This window comes from Apostichopus japonicus, chromosome 22 (assembly GCF_037975245.1).
Source record: "Apostichopus japonicus isolate 1M-3 chromosome 22, ASM3797524v1, whole genome shotgun sequence".
NCBI lineage: Eukaryota > Metazoa > Echinodermata > Holothuroidea > Aspidochirotida > Stichopodidae > Apostichopus > Apostichopus japonicus.
The window spans coordinates 19,642,846-19,668,303 of NC_092582.1; the positions used below are offsets into that span (position 1 = coordinate 19,642,846).

General features: G+C 38.2%; 2 protein-coding genes across 3 annotated transcripts in view; one reads left to right on the plus strand and one right to left on the minus strand.

Annotated features, from left to right (window-relative positions):
* Positions 1-7,560, plus strand: part of LOC139964314 (uncharacterized) — an 18,847-nt gene extending 11,287 nt beyond the window's left edge. Inside the window, exon 8 of the mRNA XM_071965818.1 lies at positions 616-7,560. Coding sequence (XP_071821919.1) covers positions 616-2,690 — 2,075 coding nt within the window. The 3' untranslated portion in view covers positions 2,691-7,560. The remainder of the gene's footprint in view (positions 1-615) is intronic.
* LOC139964315 (integrator complex subunit 5-like) overlaps positions 7,084-25,458 on the minus strand; it is a 22,414-nt gene continuing 4,039 nt past the window's right edge. For both annotated transcript variants that reach the window (XM_071965819.1, XM_071965820.1), the window contains exons 6-20: positions 24,630-24,825; positions 24,126-24,240; positions 23,164-23,369; positions 20,936-21,090; positions 19,648-19,756; positions 18,904-19,020; positions 17,983-18,253; positions 16,425-16,543; positions 15,916-16,122; positions 15,284-15,516; positions 14,364-14,434; positions 13,090-13,238; positions 10,285-10,389; positions 9,695-9,761; positions 7,084-9,087 (exon numbers count right to left, since the gene is read on the minus strand). In XM_071965819.1, the coding sequence (XP_071821920.1) occupies positions 8,957-9,087; positions 9,695-9,761; positions 10,285-10,389; positions 13,090-13,238; positions 14,364-14,434; positions 15,284-15,516; positions 15,916-16,122; positions 16,425-16,543; positions 17,983-18,253; positions 18,904-19,020; positions 19,648-19,756; positions 20,936-21,090; positions 23,164-23,369; positions 24,126-24,240; positions 24,630-24,825 (2,251 nt within the window). In that variant the 3' untranslated portion in view covers positions 7,084-8,956. The remainder of the gene's footprint in view (positions 9,088-9,694; positions 9,762-10,284; positions 10,390-13,089; positions 13,239-14,363; positions 14,435-15,283; positions 15,517-15,915; positions 16,123-16,424; positions 16,544-17,982; positions 18,254-18,903; positions 19,021-19,647; positions 19,757-20,935; positions 21,091-23,163; positions 23,370-24,125; positions 24,241-24,629; positions 24,826-25,458) is intronic.

A 25,458-nucleotide genomic window follows, 5' to 3' on the forward strand; every position in this document is an offset into this window, starting at 1 on the left:
TTTCTCAGTCATTGTGAATATTCTTACATGTACATATGTATTTTAGATCCTCCTGCTAGCTTCCTGAAGAAGCCGCATTGGTTATCAAAGCCACAAGCTGACCGAAGTCAGTCTCTTAGATTCATATAATCATATTTAACGTCCATGATTATGAATTGTCAATTTTTCGACAACTCTGTAACTTTGTAAAAGTAAGTTGGCCTGACGTTTCAATCCTAGCAGGATCGCCTTCAAAGGCTGAATGACAAGTAACAGTATCAGAAGGGACAAAAACACGCACAGAATACAGACAGGTTAATGAGCATGGTGAACACAATGAGATAGATGTAAGGGGATTAGTAGACAAGGGATGGAGAGAAGAAAGAAAGAAACCAACAGGGGAAGAGGAGAGGTAGGAGATAACAGTGGAGGGACAAACTCTGTAGCTGGACGACATACATTAATCTTTGAGTGACTCGAACTGGGGACCTTATGATTGGAAGGCACCGGCGTTAGCCACTGAGCTAACACTCCTATGTCCTCCTCCTGATGTACAGATGTACATGAGTTCAAATGGAAGTTTGTAACTGTTCCAAGTTTGTTTCTCCATACTTTATTTTTTCCATTTTTCATCAGAAATAAATCCTCCAGAATTGCCGAATGCTGCACCACCACCGAGATCACCTCTAAGAAGGAACAACAGCCAGCCTCAGCGGAGCCCTAGAGCGCCACCCTTACCACTTGCGACGCATCCAGTGCTAGGGAGTAAAATGGTCCGTTCTGCTTCAACTGAGATCTTGGCTTCAGAATCCTCACCAGAATTACAAGTCTATACAGACATGTCGCCTGCTAATACACTGGAACGTCCTAAAGGAGCCTCATCCAGTACTAACGAGTCTGCCAAGTTACCCCCTCGTGTCCCATTAGACAAGCAACCACCTGTGACTGGTGCCGCCACTAAATCCCTCATGTCAAAGAGCCCCTATTACAATATTTTGGTCGGAAGTTACGAAAACTGTCCACTGATATCGCCGAGTCCTGCCGATCGGTTTGCCTTTACAAACAATGGCTTCATTAGTTCACCTGGAAGTGTTCCTTTGTCACCACCAAACTTAGCTGCTGCCGTAAGAAGGGATCCAAGGAGAGGCAACAAGCATGGGAGCAGATCATTTAACCCCACACCAATAACTCATACGTACTATGAACATGGGCTTCATCCCACTGAGGACCCAAGACTCTCTCAATCTCTACAGACAAGATTCTTAACAAACCCCTCGACTCAATTTGACCCCGCAGTGCTCTACGCCAAAGTGAACAAAAGCCTTCGGAAAGCTTTGTCGGCCGACAACTTGAAGGATTTGGAAGAAATGAATGACAGAAGGGTAAGTGTGGCATCCCGCATCAGTGTACCACAAAGGCTGAGTGGTATATCGCTGACATCCGATCGTTTGAGTATAGCATCAAACAGGGTCAGCATTGTGTCATTGTCCTTCGAAGATAGCTCGCCACTGATTGGTTCCTTGGATCTGGCAGGAATTCCTCATACTACTCCCAGTTGGCTAGGCTTTAGGGATCTTCCCAATGTTCCACACAGCTCTGAATCACCAGAGTTTAATGTTTACTGCAAAACACCCAACTCTAACATGTCTTATGGCACTGGCGGTTTTGCAGCAGCTAGTCACGGCAGTCACGCTTCAAGTGGAAGTAAACAGTACGAAGACATTGATAAACTGAAGATGATGTACGAGGACATGAACAGACGCAGGTCAGATATAAACGCAAGGGTAGAGAAAGGGGAGAGTCTGAGAGACGCAGTGGTTATACGGTCTGATTCAGCATCACAACAACGGCACATTGCTGTAACATCACCAAAGGACACACCTGTGGTGGTGAAAGGCACACGAGCCAGTGCAGGAAGCAGCTATGAAAATGATGCTATGCTTGTCGCCAGTTTTGAAGAAGGAAAATCGCTTCGCAGGGTCCAGTCGACTGGGGATCTTCTAGACTCCCCATCTAACTCAGCCGCTTATCCAGAAAGTCCTCTCAATGCAGGCAAACTTACCTTTATGAAAAGATTTCAATCCATTCCCAGTATTGTAGCGACCGAAAAAAGCAACACAATCGGGTTAGGGGCACGGAGCAACTCTTCCACTGACTTAACCTCCAAGCAAGCGAGTCCCTCGAAGAGCAGTCCAGTGTCTTGGACTATGAGGAGATTGAAACAGCACAACGCTGCTAAAAAGAAACAGAGAGAAGCCCTCTCATCTCCCGAGAAGGTGCCGATGAGAGGTCACAACAGTACGAACACTGCCTCGGGGAGGGAAGAAGTCAACAACTCTAAACAGAAAGGAAAAAAGCGCAGGTCTTGGTCCAAGGATAAGGATAAGGGAAAAGCGTTCTCCGGTAGGGACGGTAAAGTTGTGACTTCTGGTAAGACAAAGACCTTCACGAGACAAGCGGCCTTTTCGTCCACGACTTCTTTGGATACTATCTCAATAAACAGTCAAATGTCTGGCCGGGAATTACCAGCAAGACCATCTATGGATCTCAGTAACGTCAAAGAGGGAACTTACGAAGACATCGACGATGATGATAATGCCTCTCAGAGACGGTTCTCGGAAACTCGGCACAAAAATCAGCATAAGAACCAGAGCCATCTGCCTCCAGGGGAAAGACGCAACACCGCCCCTTCAGTAAATAAACACAAATAAGGTATAGTCCTTTAGTGAATGGTCACAGGGGCCAAAATCATCTTGACTGGCTGGTTATGTTCTTTTCAGAGTAATTAAGCAATAGTTTTTCCCCCTGTCTTGTTGAAAGGGGAAAAAATATGTTATTTTCAATCTCCATGATGGGTCAGAATTATGTTTGGGACTCTCCCTTTTTTAAAGCTGTCATCACTAGTTTTTGTAGAAAATTGTTGTTTCATGATATGATTTATGTAGGGTTTTATGTTACCATGTCAAGGTTTTATGTTACCATGTAAATAGGCAAGATATTGTCACACTATGTTTTAACTATGCCAAACTTATCGGTGTTGTCCGAGATTGATCTATGCTTATCTGACTAAATCTGGTTTGTGCCATGGACACTTTAAGTTATCGTAAAACCACACACTTTTTCAAGGAACAACTCAGCTGGACAACCAAAAAGAAAAAATCCTTCTTGTTTCCTTGTGGAAAAGATCTGCCATTTTCTAAGAATTGTGTTAATACCAGACATTTGTATGATATAAAAAAAAAGAGAAGATTCCTCTGAACTTTGGTGCAATATTATACAAAATGTGAGTCTTTTTAATGGAATTTTATATATATACATAAACTTTTTAATATACCTAATTACTGTACAGGTATGTAATGTAATTGTGCTTTTAATGTGCTTTTAATGGAAATTGATATATATGCAAAAACTTTTTAATATACCTAATTACTGTACAGGTAAATAATGTAATTGCGTACTTTGATGCAACTTTTCCTGTGAAAAAAAAAACGAGAGATCAAAATGGAGGAAATTGTAACACTGGAACTTGTTTCAGGTTTTTAAGAATTTGCAGCACTTGCATAAGGCTCTGATGGATTGTGTAAATGACGGCTTCAGTTAATTTTTGACTTGTGCTACTACAGCTGCTGGCACTGATTGGCCGTTTCCAGTGGTACTATACAACAAAGATAACAACTTTGCACAAATAAGTAAATTTAACAATCATCTTTAGGGCAGGATGAAAGGTTACTACGATATGCTGTTGATATGTTTAACACAGTGTGTGATTAAAGGTTGTTACTGCAGGGTTTTCTAATGGTTTGGACACATGTTATAAACTCAGGAAGCTAATGGATCCTGCCGTTTATACACTGACCTTGTGGTTACAAATAACGATGCATAATTAATCACTCCTTGTATTGTGTAAGGATTATGTGAGAAATCAATTATGTTACATTACGGCACCTTAGAATGGTCAAATCGCTGGGTTAAAAATTAAACCATGCTGTTTGTTTATAGACTATGACCAAAACATGGAGCACAAGTTGAGAACATGCAAACAGCTCTTACTTTGTCCTCACCAGGTTTATGATCATAATTTAAAGGCATTGAAGACTCGCCCCAAATCGTGTGCCGCCCTCTGAAAAAAAGTTAACATTTCGTTGCTTGCAAGTGAAGTTTTCTTCTTGTCGCTACAAAATGCAGACAGTAATGAAACATGATACCTTGTTATCTTTTATCTGGACCTGAGATTAGGGAGTTCCATAACAACTCCTTGCTGAGATTTCCATCGCTGCTATGTACACTGTGCTGTGGGTATTGATCGTAGCTCTATGTATTGACTGTACACTAGTGTCTAATTACCGACGGTAGCAAGTTGTGTGTGTATTTTCTGGGATCAATGGTGGTTTCTAACACTTCTGTTACACCTCATTCGAAACTAGGTCAGATTACCGGCATCAGACGTTTCTTTGTGTGCGAGTCTTCACTCCCTTTAAAGAAGACCAGACATCAGTACATCTATTTAACAACAACAGTTAGTACGACACCCAAAACCCATGTATCCCTGTATTGCTTAAATACATAACCAGCACACAAGTCTGATGTCATGTGACTAGACCACCTCCCATGTATCCCTGTATTGCTTACATACATAACCAGCACACAAGTCTGATGTCATGTGACTAGACCACCTCCCATGTATCCCTGTATTGCTTAAATACATAACCAGCACACAAGTCTGATGTCATGTGACTAGACCACCACCCAATTGGTTGTAGTATGCTATGTGGGTAATGATATTTGGACTCATGTCAAGCAGAGGATCAGTTTAATAAAGCTCTCAAAGTTTAAGGATTCTATTGATCTTGGCTGCTTCTTTTATTATTTTATTTTGAAGTATGATAATATGACATATACATTGTCCAGTGGACTTATATGCATTATGGTTTATTTACTGTATATCTCTATGCTAACATAGTATGGATCCCTTTCTTATAGGGCCCATATGACTTTGCAGATACTAAATGTAATTGAAGCACTTTGCATATAATTATGTGCTGTGGTATCTGAAGACAAATCAAGTGCTACTCTAGCCGTTATACTCTAGTACTCATTCTCTTTAACCTTTTATTTGTACTCATAGTCTGGATATTGTACTTACATTGCACTGCTCTTTCAGGAGAGATCTCAAGAATGTCAGTCCTGCTTTGTCAAGATTTAGTCATTTCACTAAATTATGACCAATAGTTGTTATCCTCAAAGCAAATCTCTGGGTTTTGAATCAAAGTTGGACAGTGTATGGAAAAGAAACTGTATTTTTCATTGCAAACCCAGTTTTTAAAGTTGTTCTGCTTTTAAGTTTCTGGCACCATACCTCAAGTTCATTGAAGTGTAATCTTAAGCCTCTCCTGTCAAAGGGCATTGTGCCCTTATAAACGACAGATATAGTAAAAACATATTTGCCATGAACTGATCTTTGCAATTCCCACAAGGAAGATTGCTTATTCAAGTTGCACTGGCTATGTAGACTTTCTCTGCCAGAATACCTCTCAGTACTTTTTACAAATACTAATATTATCACTGCCATGTTATATTAATATTTGTACTTATGTGTTAACTCATTTTTAACTACTAACAAGTTTTTACTTTGGTATTGCTTTTTATCATGAATTTACAAAGTATGGCAAAGTATGTTGCAAATACTTTAAAAAAGGGTTAAAGGTAGTTAATATAGACCCCAAATTATAGCATGCTATAAATGCTACAATTTTTCAAAAAGTACTTCCTGGAGAGCGTTTACTATACAAATTGTTCCCAGACATTGTTAAGGAACACACAAGATGACTGAATGTCCCAGTGAGGAACATTTCCTCAAAGGTTGTTATAAAAACAGTTTAAGAATTTTGACCAAAGTGACCATATTTGAATATTTAGCATGTTTGGGGCCAATACAGCATACCTTTAAATATATAGATTGCTTCACAAGTATGTATATTTCACACAGAAAATGATTGTTAGTTTGAAATTGTTCTCTCTCTGTACATTGGTCTGCGAAGTCGGTCATTTATTTGCAGTTTAATAAGTGGTACACAGAGAGTGAAAAATTACATGATTAACTATGTGATGGCAATATACAAGTCTTTAAAATCTTTTGACTCATTTTTGGTTTCGATGATAATCGTAACCTTTGCATTCATGATGGCGTATGTCTGTATGCATGTGTGCGTTTGTGACGCCCAGCTTGTAAAAACAATTCTCGAGAAGGGAAGGTCGGACCAATTTCATATTTGGTGTAGAAGTACCACATTGAGTACAAGAAGCCTATTGTCTTGGTGGTGGTGAAAGGTCACTGCGGGTCATCAGAGGTCAAATTTTTAAAACCTTGTTAACGTGATATCTCAATTTTGAAAGCTTGGGCATATCTCATACTAGGTATGAAAGTGTATAACATTGAGTAAAAGAAGCCTATTGATTTTGGTGGGGGTCAAAGGTCATTTAGGGAAAACAGGTCGGTCGGTGAAAGCCTTGTAAACATATTGCAAGAAGGGAACCTTGGACAGATCTCATATCAAATTTAAGGAGCCTATTATTGCGATTGGTGGAGGTCAAAGGTCATTTGAAGTCAACAAACGGCAAGTATTTACTTCACTCCCCTCTTACCTGTCTCTCTACACTAACACACCTTAGGAGGTCAATGGTCCTTAGAGTTCAACAGGTGTCAAATTGTGAAAACCATGTTTTACACAATATTTCAATAGGGACATGTCATAATTAGTATGTTGATGTATCTATCACATTTAGTACAATAAGCCTGTTGTTGAGGTCGTCATTTCAGGACAGCTTGTGTCATTGTGAATTTATTGTTTGTCACATCACACTGCTTTTCACTGTATTACTAAGATCATGTATGTTGTACACCCTCACTATACATTACGTCAGATTCATGAAAACTGCTCATGTTACATCATGGAAACCAGTGCATTTTTCTATTCTAGTTAATGATAGTAGAACAACTGTGTTTTGTACTTACGATATGACTTTTTAGCCTATAATTTCTTATATCATCAAAGGTCAGTATATTAATAAAGTTAATTATCATTCATTCCATCTTTCTTTTTGAGAGAGAGAGAAATTCATTTTGTGAGTATTAGTCTTGTATGTGATGAAGCATTTCCTTTTTAACGGCTCAGCATGTTATATACTTTGGCAACAACAGAAACCATGTCTGATATGAGATTATGTGACCTTATTTTATATCTTGCATCACTGATTATGAAAAGTTATTTATGGAAACTGTTAGCAAGGAGAAAGTATGATATCTCTGTACAGGCTTATGTGTGCTTGAAACAGCTGTTTGCATAATAAGGTAGCTAATGTGAACAATGTAAGCAAACCTAACGAGTAGTAGTAGATGGGTACAAAACCTACCCGAGTACCCAAAATTTGCATTAGTCATTCCCAGCCTAGACTTTTTTTCACCACATGATGGAGGGAAAAAATTACTTTGTACAATTCTAAACATTTCTCCAACAAGACACTATTTTGAAAATAGTGCTAAAACTTTTCTGTAATTTGAAATAAATCGAGCATTCAAGCTGATTCACTGTCTTGCTGTTTTAACAGTTTAACAGTTTTAAACATTAACCACAATAACCTGTGTTCCTCATTTGTGCACTTTTTCTTGAGAGGTTTAAGAATATTAAGGGACCATTTTCTCTAGAATTTTTCTACAGTTGATCTTTAAAGAGACATCACCTGAACTGCTTATAACATCTAATAAATGATAGCAGTATTAATTGAATGAAAGTTTGATGTATAACAAGATACTGTCTGAATAGTACGAATGAAATGAATGGTGGTGGGTTTAGAGGACCACAGTATGACCAACTTGACAGATAACATAATATCTTGAGGAATGTACGATAGTAATGATGTGACAAAGACAAGGAGGTTGCGATGAATCTAAGCTGCCAGTTCTTCATTTATTTCCCTCTCTCTCTCCACCTGAATATACATATCCAGGAACATATTTACACCATTCAAGAATTATTCCTTAATACTACTGTTAATAACCCTCACATGTGAGGCCCTAACATTGACGAGTTCAGATGTAGAAAGACCACTGTTAATGGTCATTGACTTACAGTGGTCATTCTAGATTGTTATAATCACCAATATCGAAGTAATGGCAATTTAAAATACTATATACTTGTAGGTAAAGTACTAAGCTCCCTACCCCCCTACCCCCAAGGAAAACTGACCCACAAAGCCTAAAATACTTAAGACAGTATTTAGCCAGGAGTGACTGGCAATTTGTGAGCCCAATACGCCCAGCCGTCTTGATGTCTTCCCCCACCCCCCACCCCATCCCATTGATAGCATTCCCTTTGAGACATGGAATAATATGTGAACCATTGTACAAGGTTCATACAGGACAGGACCAAGGCGATAAGGGATAGGTAACAAGTCTGATAGGTTCATCTTATATCGCATCTGGCCAGTAATAACCTACCATGAATGTCTCAAGCATCATGATCCCATTAGTATTGCTGTAATCTTGTACATCTCTGAGATGCACATTGCCATCTAAACAGGCAGAAATCACACCTCGGTGAATCCTGTATCCATATTCCACTCTCAGAGTATGTAATTCACAGCCACATAGCCTGTGTAGGACAACAGCTGGACAAGTAACTCAAATCTACTCCTTTTTTTTTGTCTGTTCTGTCACCATCCAATTTAACAGCCACATCTCAAACAGCCAATAAACACACTACTTCCATACTGTTAAACAGCCAATGGACTTCCCACCGGTCTGTAATTCACAATGGCGGAAACTAACTTGCTGGCTTTGTTTACAAGTTTCATTTTGTGGCCCCGCGCAGTGACACGTGAAAACAAAATGGAAATAACTGCCCTTATTCTTTCCAAGCCTCCTCCTGCATGGCTATCTTTGCTCTCCGAACAACTTCTCAAATCCTTCAAGCCGTATTCTTCAGGTTTCTGCCAGTTGCTCAGAAACTGATGTGCTTTCCACCGGGAATATTTTCGGGTATAGGTAACCAAGCTTGGCGATATTCTTCTGCAGCAATGCATGTAATATGTCAGATGCTCGATTGGATGAATCTGTTCAGAGAATAATAGTTAATAAAGGGATGATTTTACATAATCGTATAGTCTTAACAGATAGCTTCCACTTAAAATAATAATTTACACATGCCGCTCCCAATCATGAAAATATACTCAATAGCAAACATCAATCCCTACTTTAGTTTGTCTCTATCCTATAATATGGTGGTTTAGGTTTGCATTTCAAAATTACACGTGAGAGATATGGGGGGGGGGGGGCAGAGGGGTTGATTTTGGAAGAGCTGATGAGAATATAATGCTTTCTTTTCTGTAAAAGTACCATCAAGCCTATGATGGATACTGTATGAAAAAAACTTATGGACAATTTCCTTCTGGTCTCCAACTAATGGCAGCAAGACTACACTTTTGCACAGTTATTTGAAAGTCCTTCAACAAATGTTACACGGTCAAAGTAGATTGTGTTGTTGTATCAGCATTTTAGGCGATGGCAGAAAAACAGGAAGGATACAGACTAGAAGTCTGTAGAAGAGATATTGTAAATGATGGTTGTCATACGTGAGTGCATTATAAACAGATTATTACAGATAAAACAGGTAATTAGATAAATAATTAGATAAACAGAGGTTTATAATTAGATACTGACCTGGCAAGAAGGATTTCTTCAGTGTTCCATCAACCATTTGAAACTCATCTGGCTTTGGTGGGTTCTCCTAAAATACCAAAAACAAAAGACTAATCATAAATACATGAAGCAACAACTTAATAGCACAAATACGTACAGGAGAATATACCTGGAATCAAGCACCGTACCATTCTGAATTTATACGTATTTGAAAGACTGCACTGAGTATGTACCATCACACAAAACTCCACAGGTCATCGATATTGACCTCTGACATGCCAGAAAGTCATCTAATCAGAGTCACTGATGCTGCTGCTGCTGCTGCGACTAAATTTACTACCACCCTCAAGTTATCTTTCGTCAATTCCAACATTTAACTGTGCAATTTTAATGACATTCTCAATCTTTGTACAAGTTTTAGCAGGCTGCTTGCCATCTGGATTGAATACTCAAGGTCTCTAACGAAGGCAACTAATTCCCAGTGTCGTCAACCTGTCTGAATAACAGCAGGTGTTAGTGAATTAATCAAAGTAACACTACTATAGTTCCTGCTATTATGGCCTTCTACATAAAGTCTGGCTATGTCAGTGATGACAAGCTTCTTCTAATACCTTCATGAAAGTCCAGATGACAGTGAGGAAGAGATGAATATCGCCAACAGAGAGTTCAGAGAGCAGCAGCGAGGAATAGGTGAGAGGTGATGGTAAAAGACCAGCCTGTGGGAAAACAGATATAACTATCTGATGAGTAGGCAATGGCAAGAAGTTATCAATAGAGTATAGCCAGGAGACTGGACGGAAGATATGCTTACATGTTGATCCCAACCTCAACATACAAACACTCAAAGTCTCTGTGTTGTTGACTTGAGCAATACTTTGAATCCCACAGAGGCAAAATTCCATGCTTGAGCCAGCCAAGGTAGTAGAAGTTGTGTGGTGTACGGACATTTTTAACCTTAGTCCATTATGTCCAGGTAGCACTTTAGCAGGAAGTTTAGTGGCAGTCACTGATTACTTTATATTGATGCATCATAATAGCTTCACAGTGGTGCGCGTCATTTTAACTGGGCCACAGCTCATGGGGACGGTTTGGGCTACTTGTGATGAGGGGCAATTAGTGACTCTAGCTTCACCGCAGTTAGGCTTCCCAACATGCTATGTGACGTTAAAATACTACGTCTCTCCTCGTTCTTGCCATGGTACAAGGATATATGAAAGGTGACATCTTTCAAACTGAAGAAAAACAGGCAATGCTTGAGTACATGCTACCATGCTGGTGGATTCTTCCAGTAGTGTTCTCTTGATGTAAAACGGAAATATTCTATATTTAACCTTAGAAGCTACAAGATGATATGATTCACAACTGAGTATGAAATTGAAATTTCCTTAACTATTCACAAAGCAGAAATACTAGAGGTCATGTTGGTATACTAGAGGTCACTATGGGAGAGTTTGCTGTGGAAAACTAGAGGTCCCTGTGAAATAGTAGAAATCACTGTAGTATACTAGAGGTAAATCTGGAATACCAGAGATCACTGTAGTATACTAGAGGTCAATCTGGAATACTAGAGATCACTGTAGTATACTAGAGGTCACTGTAGTTTACTAGAGGTCATGGTGGAATACTAGAGGTCAATGTAGAATACTAGAGATCACTGTAGTATACTAGAGGTCAATGTGGAATACTAGAGATCACTGTAGTATACTAGAGGTCCATGTGGAATACTAGAGATCACTGTAGTATACTAGAGGTCATGTTGGAATACTAGAGATAATTGTAGTATACTAGAGGTCAATCTGGAATACTAGAGATTACTGTGAACTATTAGAGGTCAATGTGGAATACTAGAGATAATTGTAGTATACTAGAGGTCAATGTGGAATACTAGAGATCACTGTAGTATACTAGAGGTCAATGTGGAATACTAGAGATCACTTTAGTATACTAGAGGTCAATGTGGAATACTAGAGATCACTGTAGTATACTAGAGGTCAATCTGGAATACTAGAGATCACTGTAGTATACTAGAGGTCAATGTGGAATACTAGAGATCACTGTAGTATACTAGAGATCACTGTAGTATACTAGAGGTCAATGTGGAATACTATAGATCACTGTAGTATACTAGAGGTCAATGTGGAATACTAGAGATCACTGTATTATACTAGAGGTCATGTGGAATACTAGAGATCACTGTGAGCTATTAGAGGTTACTGTGGAATACTAGAGATAATTGTAGTATACTAGAGGTCAATGTGGAATACTAGAGATCACTGTAGTGTACCAGAGGTCAATGTGGAATACTAGAGATCACTGTAGTATACTAGAGGTCAATGTGGAATACTAGAGATCACTGTAGTATACTAGAGGTCAATCTGGAATACTAGAGATCACTGCAGTATACTAGAGGTCAATGTGGAATACTAGAGATCACTGTAGTATACTAGAGATCACTGTAGTATACTAGAGGTCAATGTGGAATACTATAGATCACTGTAGTATACTAGAGGTCAATGTGGAATACTAGAGATCACTGTATTATACTAGAGGTCATGTGGAATACTAGAGATCACTGTGAGCTATTAGAGGTTACTGTGGAATACTAGAGATAATTGTAGTATACTAGAGGTCAATGTGGAATACTAGAGATCACTGTAGTGTACCAGAGGTCAATGTGGAATACTAGAGATCACTGTAGTATACTAGAGGTCAATGTGGAATACTAGAGATCACTGTAGTATACTAGAGGTCAATGTGGAATACTAGAGATCACTGTAGTATACTAGAGGTCAATCTGGAATCCTAGAGATCACTGTGAGCTATTAGAGGTTACTGTGGAATACTAGAGATAATTGTAGTATACTAGAGGTCAATGTGGAATACTAGAGATCACTGTAGTATACTAGAGGTCATGTTGGAATACTAGAGATCACTGTAGTATACTAGAGGTCAATCTGGAATACTAGAGATCACTGTGAACTATTAGAGGTTATTGTGGAATCCTAGAGATCACTGTAGTATACTAGAGGTCAATGTGGAATATTAGTAGTGAATGAGGAATACTAGAGATTACCATGGAATACTCGAGGTCATGTGAAGTATTAGCAGTCACTGTGGAATACTAGAGGTCATTGCAGAATAAAAGCGGTCACTGTGGTGGCTAGAGAACACTGTTGTAAACTACAAAAAGTACACAGGAGAGATACTTGTGAGAGAAACCCTGTCTGAAAAATTCACTGACAAATGATCATGTTAAAGTGTATCTGTAATGCTGTCAAAGAATGAAAATAGAGTTAAAATGCCTATACAAATGGGTAGTACTACTATAATTGTATTAGGAATAGGCTTTCTTTGTTTATTAATGCCACATGGACATTCCTATTTCAACTCCATTAAAATGAAACCACAGTACTCACACATGAGAGGACAATCAGTAGTTTTCCCGAAGCATTTAGAGCTTTGTCTCGCTCTTCAGGAACATTACACCTGCTGCTATCCCAGAAGGCCAAGAGTGTTGCCATGGCACCGTAAAGAATAACTGAGCAACGATACATCGCAGTCCTTGCTACAAGCATGAGATATAGAGAAGAAGGTAATTACATACACAACAGATAACCAAATATAACAGACCACACAAAATAGATTAAATTAAAGCAGCTGGTTTGTAACAGGGATGAAAGTAATGTTGATCAAATGGATTGTTCACTCTCTACTTGAGGAGATTCATCATCTTGCCTCATTCATTGGTCCATTCGTGGGCTGAATCCTTACTTTTATTTGCTGATTAATTTACGTTATCCTCTGTTTTCTAGTCCTTTGTACATTTCTTACTTTCAAGGAAACTTTAAACTTCTGCACAACCCTGGAAGTCTGACTGCTCCACCACTCTACTTAACCATCACTTCACAAATAGATCCATCATTCAGGTTTACAGCATCACCATTAACTTCATCACCAACACCATCATGATTACCACCACCACCACCACCACCACCACCACCACCACCACCACCACCACCACCATCATCATCATCATCACCATCACCATCACCATCACCATCACCATCATCATCATCATCATCATCATATATCATCATCATCATCATCATCATCATCATCATCATCATCATCATCATCATCATCATCATCATTATCATCATCATCATCATCACCTTCATCACCAACATCATCACCTTCATCACCACCACCTTCACCATCAACACCACCACCATGACCACCACCACCATCAACACCACCATCATCAACACCACCACCACCAACATCATCATCATCATCATCAACACCACCATCACCACCATCACAATCATCATAATAATATACTTAGATAGCACTGTACATATAAGGATATCCCAAAGCACTTTACATGGGTCTAGAGTGAAATCTTAACAAGTACAAATTGTAAGATACATAATAAAGTAATAAAAGGAATAAAGAAGTCAAAGCAATAATCATAAAATATCTAAATCAATCCTGCAGGAAATAGATCTTTGTCTGGTATTGTATCATCATCCCTTGAAACCTAAAACCCTAGTCCACACAAGGTCCAGTAATGACATATAAACACATTTAAATATCTCTGATCTCTCCTGTGATTTGTATAACCTCTTGCTAATTTCACAGATACAACATTTCATTATTTTAGCTTGGGGGGGGGGGGGGGGAGACTTACTCTGAGCAATAAGTGTCAATATGTCCCATAGAAATAAATGTTGGTCCAACATCATTCGAATATGCAGATCTCTGTAAGGAAAGAGAGCATGTTATCCATTGGTACTAAGAACTGTCTCCAAAGTTGAATAGAGCATCCTTTCATGGTATCAAAGGATAAAGTGGAAACCAGTAAATTGCTCAATTACAAATATCAACACTAACTGAAATCTATTGCAACCAAGAATAAGAAGAATTTTAAGAATCTCATTGAGTGGCATAAGACAAAATACTAAATTAAAATTAACATTTATTATAAATTATTTCTAAACATACTGAATAAAAGCCTGGTCTACTTTTTCAGTCTTGGCAAATAGGCATAACTGAATATCATGACAATCTAGGCAAGATATTGCAGAATTTAAAGAAAAAAACTGTTCTTTTATAAAGGCAGGACAAATAAGAAACAAACATAATGACAATTTTGCCAATTTTTCACAAATAAAACTTTTAAGGTATATGATAAAGATACTAATGTTGTTTACTATGGTAGACCTTGAAATGTATGTATGTAGAAGCTTGCCATGTAACTGATCATAAGAAGTAGAACCCAAAATTCTGCCTTATGCTAACCCAGAAAGCCAGTTGGCTTGGTGATTCCTTGCCATACAATGTGCTCAAAATTCCAAATAACTATCTGAATAATGTATAACAAGTGAGTTTAATTTGTCCAAGAATTAAGTTAGAACCAGAAAAGATTAGAGATTTTTAGAACTATTTTGTAGCACTCCCGTGTAGGCAGCAAACATTTAATCCAAAAACCATCCAAAATACCCAATTCCATATCAAAATATATGTCCACATATTTATACCCAACAACCTCTTTGGATCATGATAAAATCTTAGCCAAACTTTTGATTCTCGTGGAGAATTATTTCTGACCTCTCTATGGTCAATCTGGTCAGTTCCTCCTCTGGCCAAAGGACTCCTGTAAAGGTGACGTCAGGACAGACCAACTCCACCAGGACATCGGCGAGGTAGCTGGCCGTCTCTCTATCGCAGGATGGCTTCTTCTCCACCGTGGGCATGGATTGGGCAGGAGGGTGAGATTTATCGATGGAACAGCCTCTAATTATCTGAGTCAGCAATTGGCAATTCAATAGAACATCAGCACTCTGGAATCCAATGAAAGAAGTTAATTTAATGTGTAAAAGATTTGAACTGTCACCAAAAGAGACACAAGGGCTCATGACTTCTTTCCCCTGCCCCACTTCCCACAGAAATATATAACAGTCTCGCCTCTCCTATCTGGTCAATATAATCCATTTGTACGACAGAATGGAGCATTTACCCCATAGCTTAAGGTAACCAAAAGTCAGCCCAGACTGGGCAACAACCACCATCACCTCTTCACTCTCCTTGATGGACCAATATCGCAAAAGGAAAGTTTTTCCTGTGAGACAATTAGCCATCTTTGTATGACTTTGCCTATGTTACAAGATACAGCCATGAAGGCCTTTGAGACTATCCTCAAAATATTTAAATTTCAGAGACCGGATGTTTTAAATGGTTACCCTGGTGCTATCTCTCTGTGGGTTCCCATGTCTGCGTCCTTTGCCAATGACACCGGCGTGAAACACCGAGAGGCCTCCTTTGGGCACCGAGACTGACAAACCCTTTCTTTCATTCTCCAGTAGCAGTGATACATCCTCTGGCTTAGCCTCTGAACTAGGCTCTGAGTAGTCCAACTTACTTGACATATGGAAGAACTTCAGGTTACACTGAGCATTGAAGCATAAAAGATGGAAACAAACACATTTTAGCACACACACACACACAACTTGAACAATTAAAACGGTGAAAATTATAGAAAAAAATGTCTAGAATATCCCACTAACAGTACATGTAACATTCTTAATAACCTACGGAGTATCTTCAGGTGCTTTGGGCATAAGAAGTAAGAAGGTGGGGACTTCCATGCAAGGTAAACACAGCTTCAAAGCAAACAACTCTTCCATTTTCTAATCTTCTTACAGGCTAATCACTGCCTATTAAAACTACATATCAGGCTTTCATTTTTTACCTTTTTCAAAGCATTTTCTAACAATGATCGAAGAATGACGTATTTAATGGCTGATATCTCACTCAGCTTTTGCAAGTAATCTTTACAGTCGGCCATTGTCTGGCTTTTGATGAAATGATCTGAAAGAGAAAAAAAAAACAAGGAACAGGGTGATTACAAATAATATTGTACGTGTCATCTTAGCCCCCGTGAAACAATTGAGGAGGTCTCTAGTTTGAAGTTCTACTCAATGTTGATATCTAGTAATCATTAACCAATGTGACAATCCATGTCTAACAAAATTACAAAAAATAACCAGTGACTTTAAGCATGGAGCAACCTGGCCTGGTGCAGCATTAGAAATGGGCCCCTAAAGCGGTTCAACATGAACCAAAGCTCGAGTGAGAATTTCTTTATATTGGGCACCTCTTAGAGGCCCAGAATTGGCACTCTCAGGTTGTCTTTGTTCAGGACAGGGGTTTATGTTTGCATTCCCAGATGGCTGGGATTTAGGAGAGAACTTCAAGAACTGTACTGAACAGTACAGGATTTTCTAGTGGTTGAAGTTGATAGCTTAGAAAAATTGCTGAAAAACGTCTATGGAAGAAAACAACATCCTCATAGCATTTTGTACTACAAAAAGACCTTTTTCAATTTTAAGATATTTTGGTCAATGCATTGGGCAAGTACAGAATGGATGATGTCATCAAGGGACAACTCAGTGTAAAATGTCTTTGTTTTTTCTTTGTAATATTGTCCTTCAGTTATCCAAAGAGGAAAAGAATAATTCAATAAAAAAAAAAGACACCTTTTGATGAAATTCTGAAAAGTACAGAAATATAACTTTAACAGCTAAACAAACTTTTCCCAGTGTATCAGATTTCAAGGATAAATCAACAAGAAGATTATAATAGCCTTAGTAATGCTTTTTGAATAGAATTTGTGCAAATGCAATTACAAAGACCACCTACTATGATCCAACTGCCTGCCTACAGTAGTCAAAGGTTTAGCCATTCGAACTACGTAGGTTACATTCAATCAACCATTAGTTTAAGTTAGGGGGTAAGATATGGAGCTGTGAAGGATAGTTTTCTCTTCAAAGGAAGTTTCATTGTTTGTCACCAGGAATTTCTTTCAAGACTCAATACTGTGAAGTTGTCTTCAGCGGATTGGTTGACGTCACAGGACCAGAGAGGTCGCAGCGGCCTAACTGGTCCTAGTTCGCCACTGATTCTTTTAACAGCTATGGTCAAGGATAATTCTAGTAAACACTTTGGCAAAGTCATTGTGATGATAGAAGCATCCATGTCACAGTGGTCAAATTCACAAGACTGTTTAGGACCCAAAAAAAATGGACAATTTCATTTTGGTAATGTGTTTACCATTCCATGTGAGAGACTGAAACCCTCATTAGTCTTTCAAATTGTGTTTTCAAGGCATCTTTAATCTACTGTCAAGGAAATATACCTGACTGGCCGTGTCATAGTATAGAATGCCTTCTGGAGCATCATCCTCATAATAGCAATTATATTTTGAGCTGGAAATTGCCAGAAATGGAGAGAATTCGGTCAATATTTACCTTGACAGCCGAACAAGATGAAAGCAAAGTCAACGACACTCTGAGCTAGACTGTGGAGCATCGTCAAATCAACAGAGTCTTTCAATTTCACAAGGTTGATCAAACCGATGCACTTGGAGGCGATCCGGACGTCGGGGTGATACAGCTGACTGGACAGAACTGGTACATGGTCAGCCAAACATGTCCCCATCGTGACCCTTGCCCTCTGTCTGGAATTAAACTTGACCTCCCAGTCGACCACTGCATGCATGTTGTGCAGGATCTGCAGAGTCTGAACAAAAGAAAATTGGAAATTAAAATCTGATCATTACTCAAAACAAGAGTCAATTTGACTGGCCTTGTCGGGAATTTTTAAAAAGACTTTGCAACACAGGTCATGAATGATCAAATCTATGAATACTACTCATTCATGAGATACCACACTTATAATCTATGGCACCGCGCGTGCATAAAGCCACTTTCTGTTAATCGACTGGTGCTAGTTTAGGTCACATGCCAAATTGCTTCTCTGTGATTGGTCACATTTGTTAAAACTGGCTGAAAATGCTGCAAGTTGAGTTTCCCACGGTGAAAACCCAACACGAGCTAAAAATCCCAAACATCTTGGTTCATCGTTGTCTCATGAACACTGCCCGACTACCAACAATATTATCGCAGTCACCTTAAAAGAGAAATCCCAGCATTTGCTATCGGATTCCAAACTCTCACGACAAAACTTGTAGTGGTTCCATCCTTTCTCTGCATCGTTCATGAAATCCTCAAGAAATAGAAATGATGCTACTGTATCTTCCAAAGTGCTGAGCATTGACGATGTCATCATGAATAAAATAATATAACAGTCCAAAAATAAGCATCCCTTTTCATGCCAAGTTATTGTCAAGGTTACTGATAATATTTAAGTTTCGTTCTCTCAATAAATACCTGATCTGGTGATGACGAAGATGACGTCAGCTGGTTGCAAGCTGTCTTGACGGCTTGGTACATGACTGATGGGAAAGCCACCTCCATCTCAGCCTGGAGAGACAGGAACGCTGACAGCTGCAGGTCAAGATGCATTGAATCAAAAACAGGAGAAATCTTTAGAGAGAAAGACACTCAACATTGCTGAATCGATTTGAATTCAAATCGTTACATTTTATCATAGGTAATGAGAAAGTTGTTGAAATGGATTACTAAGAGACTGACCTCTTCTTGGGATGACCTCTTAAACAATGGCTAAAAAAACCCGATGAGACATGAGTGACTGACCTAGGTCAAGATGCATTGAATCAAAAACAGGAGAAATCTTTAGAGAGAAAGACACTCAACATTGCTGAATCGATTTGAATTCAAATCGTTACATTTTATCATAGGTAAAGAGAAAGTTGTTGAAATGAATTACTAAGAGACTGACCTCTTCTTGGGATGACCTCTTAAACAATGGCTAAAAAAACCCGATGAGACATGAGTGACTGACCTAGGTCAAGATACATTGAATCAAAAACAGGAGAAATCTTTAGAGAGAAAGACACTCAACATTGCTGAATCGATTTGAATTCAAATCGTTACATTTTATCATAGGTGAAGAGAAAGTTGGTTGAAATGGATTACTAAGAGACTGACCTCTTCTTGGGATGACCTCTTAAACAATGGCTAAAAAAACCTGATGAGACATGAGTGACTGACCTTGTCGTTTTCGGAAATATTGATCAACACATAGCTCAAGATGTCGGCTGCAGATTCTTCCCCACAGTGCAATGCAAGCATGGCTAAGAACCTCTGTAGCCAATTGACCCTGAAAAAAAGAATAGAGAAGTCAAACTTCTGAGGGAATATCTTCTCTCTGCTGTTTCGTTTTATCTCTCTACCTGTACGTGCCATACACAAAATGATCTACACAAAACAATGTCAAAAGTTGTTTGCACAAAATCAGGCAGAGAACTGCTCTACTTCAAGAATTTTCCACCAAGATTGTTTGTACATAAACACATAGCTTAACAACATCTTTTGACTACTTATTAATTTTCTAATGATTTCATTTTGTTCTGTTGTTTTGTCGTCAAAACCAAGTTTATATAATACATTCAAGGGCTCATTAAAAGTTTCAAATATCATTTTCTCTCAACCTGTAAACCACATATGTATATGCTTTGGTGAACTGCTATTTTGTATTTTTGCCTTTACATAGATGCACAACCACTTCAATATATGCAGAAAATATCATTTTCATCCTTTTCTACGATATACAAACTTCATACGAAGTGCTATGCAAAATTTGCAAGACTAAAACTAGTGTCTATATCACACACCATCCACTGAAGTCCCTTGGTTTTCAAGAAGATGAGATCTAAAAAATGTTACTTTAGCAGCAAACAATGATAGCCCCCAGTAAGGGGGGGGGGGACATATTGAAATTCATGAACTGATTTAGTAGACTGCATATTTATTCTTTGTTTTAGAAGTATCCTCCATTATGGCCAATTGCTTTCAAGCAGTTTTCTGTATTGTATCTTTGGGAGGCTTTCAATGCTTCTTGATAATTATTAAATGTGTCGCAACAAGGCAAATTTCATTGCATTGCTAGTCACGTTTTACCTCACGTAGTGAAGAAAAAGTTGATTTTCTTTTAACAGTTACCAACTTGTTTTTTGGGGGCATGTCATGAGAACAATATGTGGAAAGGGTCCAGTTGATGAAATGTCTAGCATTGAAAGCATGCAGTAACTAATTATTAACTCATTCAATTTCAGTTGGTCACAATTCTACAAGGATGACTTTGTTTGATCTGTTGCAAATGTGCTAGAAGGGTTTCTTGCCATTAAGTACAAAGCCTAACTGGATGTTCTTTAAACAGGGAGAGGAACTTCAGAGAGATAAGAACAACACACCAAATATGACTTGACTGATGATAAGTGGAATATGGTTACAAAACAGATTCAGCTGCTGCAAACACATCAGATTGCACATTTTTTACCTTTTTCCACTCGTTTTAAGGAAGTCATCACAGAGTGCATTCGTGTGGTTTTGCAATTCCGAGAGGAATGGAACCTCTGAGGACGGTGATCCTTTGTTGACCAGACTTCCGGTTTTACTGTAGATGAATCTCTGTAACTCTAAAATCAGCAAATCCTGCAGAAAATCAATATTCAAATCAGTCAATAAACAGACAAGACCGACACTATACACTAAAACTTGCTATATATTCATTAATCCTAGCCCATGACTGCCAGTCTGATTGTGATGTTTCTTCGGAATTTTGGACTTTTATAATGTCATGTTCATGTCTCCTGGTTACCCAAACACACACAGCCAGACAACCAAAGAGACAAAATACAACAGGGGATTCAGTTTGGGTTCGGTTAATCAACATGGGTAAATAATGAAACTACAACACACATGATACAGCACTGAGTAACTTTGTACTATGCATTGATCTGTGTGCTACTGCACACCTGCCAGATACATGTGTGGTCTGTATTAGACTTTCTGTCACCCTAGTAGAGATAACTTTACTACCAGTAACCAGTTACCAGATACATGTGTGGTCTGTATTAGACTTTGTGTCACCCTAGTAGAGATAACTTTATTACCAGTAACCAGTTACCAGATACATGTGTGGTCTGTATTAGACTTTAACCCTACCTAGAGATAACTTTATTACCAGTAACCAGATACATGTGTGGTCTGTATTAGACTTCATGTGACCCTACGCAGAGATAACTTTATTACCAGTAACCAGATACATATGTGTTCTGTATTAGACTTCATGTGACCCTACGTAGAGATAACTTTATGACCAGTAACCAGTTACCAGATACATGTGTGGTCTGTATTAGACTTTGTGTGAGCCTACACAGAGTTACCTTATGACCAGTAACAAGATACATGTGTGGTCTGTATTTGACTTTGTGTGACCCTACATAGAGTTACCTTATGACCAGTAACCAGATACATGTGTGGTCTGTATTAGACTTTGTGTGACCCTACTGTACGTAGCGTTACCTTATGACCAGTAACCAGATACATGTGTGGTCTGTATTAGACTATGTGTCACCCTACGTAGAGTTACCTTATGACCAGTAACAAGATAAGTTTAAGTTTCAAGTTTATTTGTACCATAATCATTAATTTATATTTTATAACATAATCATTATTAAATTAATATACTTATATATAATAAATGATATGCAATAATCATACATATGATGGGTAGAGGAGTCAGAATAAGCAAAGCTTTTCGAGTCTGACCCCTTACAATAAAGAAAGGAAAAGAAATAAAGAAAATAATTAGCAATGTGCTAATTACAAAAGAATTACAACAGCAACATTTAAGATTGGCCTAAATATGTGTATAATTATATGTAATATGAAGTTGACATCAATTTTTTTCTCAACCTATTTTTAAAGGTATATAAAGTAGTATTCAATTCAGTGAGATTAGATGAGAGTGAATTCCAGAGAGTAACACCACTTGAACGAATCTGGGACTGTCTAAGTCTAGTTCTTGAATTTGGAATGTTTAGAGAATACATCAATCTAGTGTTGTAATGATGCAGATTATATCTATAAAGAAAACATGAGTTGTAAATAGGAGGAAGATTTCCATTATTAAACTTAAACATAAAAATACCAAGCTGATCATCAAATAAATCAAAAATAGTTACATAGATACATGTGTGGTTTGTATAAGACTTTGTGTGACCCTACCTAGAGTTAACTTTATGACCAGTAACCATATACCAGATACATGTGTGGTTTGTATTAGACTTCATGTGACCCTACCTAGAGTTAACTTTATGACCAGTAACCATATACCAGATACATGTGTGGTTTGTATTAGACTTCATGTGACCCTAATGAGTTACTGCATCTTATGACCAGTAACCAGATACATGTGTGGTCTGTATTAACGCAGCATAACGCAGCTGGCCAAGCTTACTATCAATTTAACTAGGAAACCTATGTCACGTGTTATCAAAATCTCTTCATTTGGTGTTCATGTGATTGTTACTAACAAAAACCACGGCTCTCTCCCATTAACTCGTGTGGAATCACTCAAAATCTCCGAGGGTAAATCACTGCTAGGAAGGTGGGCTTAGTTTGACAAATTGACACCACAGTTGGTCACAACAATTTTGTCTATTGAAAACAATAAAATATAAAAGTGCTTTCTATAAAACATTTTGCGAGACATTTACTGACCAGGATCAAGGAGCATGCCTGCTGTACCTCTTCTTGCATGTGGCCGCCTCCAGCCATGTCCAGCATGAAATTAATCAAGCGATACGCTCCTTTGCCCGATTTACTGACCAGATGGATTACGAGCATCAGGAGAGTGTCTTTATCTCTCTGTAGGATGACCGACTTTTGAAACTGCTCGGCTAGCCTCCCCAAGACTTCTGGTGTCACTGTTGATTAGTGAAGAAGAGGAAGGAAATCCACAAATCACTCAATGGATCTTCTGGTAGTTGATGCTGATTTCTCAGCCAGAAATTTTCCCGGCATCTTCGGGTCCAAACCATGTTATCGTAGCATTTTTAGTGTTGCCGATAGTGTTGAGATATCTTTGACTTTGGTGGTTTGTTCTTAATGCATCTGGCCACAGCAGAATGAATGATGTCATCCGGGCAATTGAGATGAAAGATTGTCTTTGGCTTTCTTTATAATATTTCAACTATTTATCCAAAAGAGGCAAATCAAGATTGCCACAAGAAAAAAAAATTTGCATTTATAAATGTATGAGAAGTTTGAGAGCATTCCGAATGTATCACATATCAAGGATAAATAAAAAAAAGCCTAACTTTCAAAAGCCTATGAAGAAGACACAGACCTCCTACTGGGGGTCCACTCTCTATAGCAACTGAAGCCTCACTCAAAACAGGTAACATCAGATCAACCATATCTCCAATTACAGACAAGATGTTGAGATGGGGTGTTTAGCTAACATTTTTGTCTTATCTCTTCAATATAAGTTTTGACATTGCCTGCCATTAGAATTTCCCTGTAAATGGACACACATCAGTGCATGTGCCAGGTAGTAACACTTAAAGGATACACTAACCTCTATCCTAAACATTGGTGATTATCTTTTACTTCTCTGCTACAATATCAAATATAACAAGGAGAAAAATTACTTAGTTAAACGAGTGAAAAAAAGGGATTACATGCAAAGATGAAGTCATCCGTTATTGTCTTCAGCAGTACGGGAGACATTGTCAACAGCTGCAGCAAGAACGGTACTGTGTAAACTTGCTGCTCGCTGACACCTCCAAGGCTCTCCTGGAAAGAACAAGGTGACAAAATGAAGAAAGAGAAAAAAAAAAGAGCACAATTTCAAATCAAATTGGAGCTTAGGAATTGGATCAGTCTGGAAATGCAGTTTGGAATTGGACTTTTTATTCTATTTTCTAGGGTAATATTTTCTTGAAATAAATTGTCTTTTTTATTGTATGTTACAGGTTACACAAAATAACTGATATCCTACAACAATCTTTGATGAAAAGGGAAATAGGGTTTTCATTTTCTCACAAAAAAAACCGAAGCGAACGAGGCATCTAATTTATTTTTGTTAAATAAAAAATAAGTACATAGTTATCATCATATCAATTCCTGACTAGTATAAGGAATTTTTGCTTCAACAAGGTATTTCTTGATATTTCTTGTATTACCTTGAATAGCTTCAGTAGAGCATTTTTGATATCCAAAGAATGCTGGGCAGCAAGGTGGCCAAGGATGCTAACCACGGATACCATTTTGGGAACTTTGATTTCCGTGGCAACAAGATGTCCACCGGACTGACTGCTGCAAAAGTCTCGGAGTCCAAGGGATAGAACTCGATTAATGATTGTCGTTGGAAAACATGATCTGAAAGTGATTTTACAAAACAGTTAAAAGGGTTTTATTAGTTTCATTGAACATAGGATTTTTGAATGAATTAAATAACCCTTTCAAATGTTTGTAACTGACAACAATTAACTTAAAGGTGGGGCAAGCCATTGGAAAAGAACACATTTTACAGTCATAGTTAAAATAGCATTTGAGTGAAATCTAACACATTTTCCCTTGACATTCCATTACATTGTAGTTTAGTAGCTTCCAACACTATGTAGTTAAAAGTGCCTTGTATGTGATAACTACTGTAATCTACTGTAAACAGCCTTTCAGGTCAGTAAACCTAATCAACCTAAAAGTGCCTTGCATGCAATTAACAGGAATCTAATTAAACATGCCTTAAGTGCCTTGCATGCGATCAGTGCTATTAATTACAGATTAGAAAATTATTAAAAGCGATGGGAAATGGCAGTCCACCGTGACAGAATTGAGTGGAAACAGTTTAATTAATATCTATCTTCGAGTGAAAAAAAACCCAGTTTGGTCAATGCTACTATAGTTAATCAATATCACTGCTCAATACATGGTCGGTGAAACATTGAAAAATCATGACCGGGCAACATATTCTTAAAAACATGATAGCGGTACTTTTGGAGTAAATGTTTG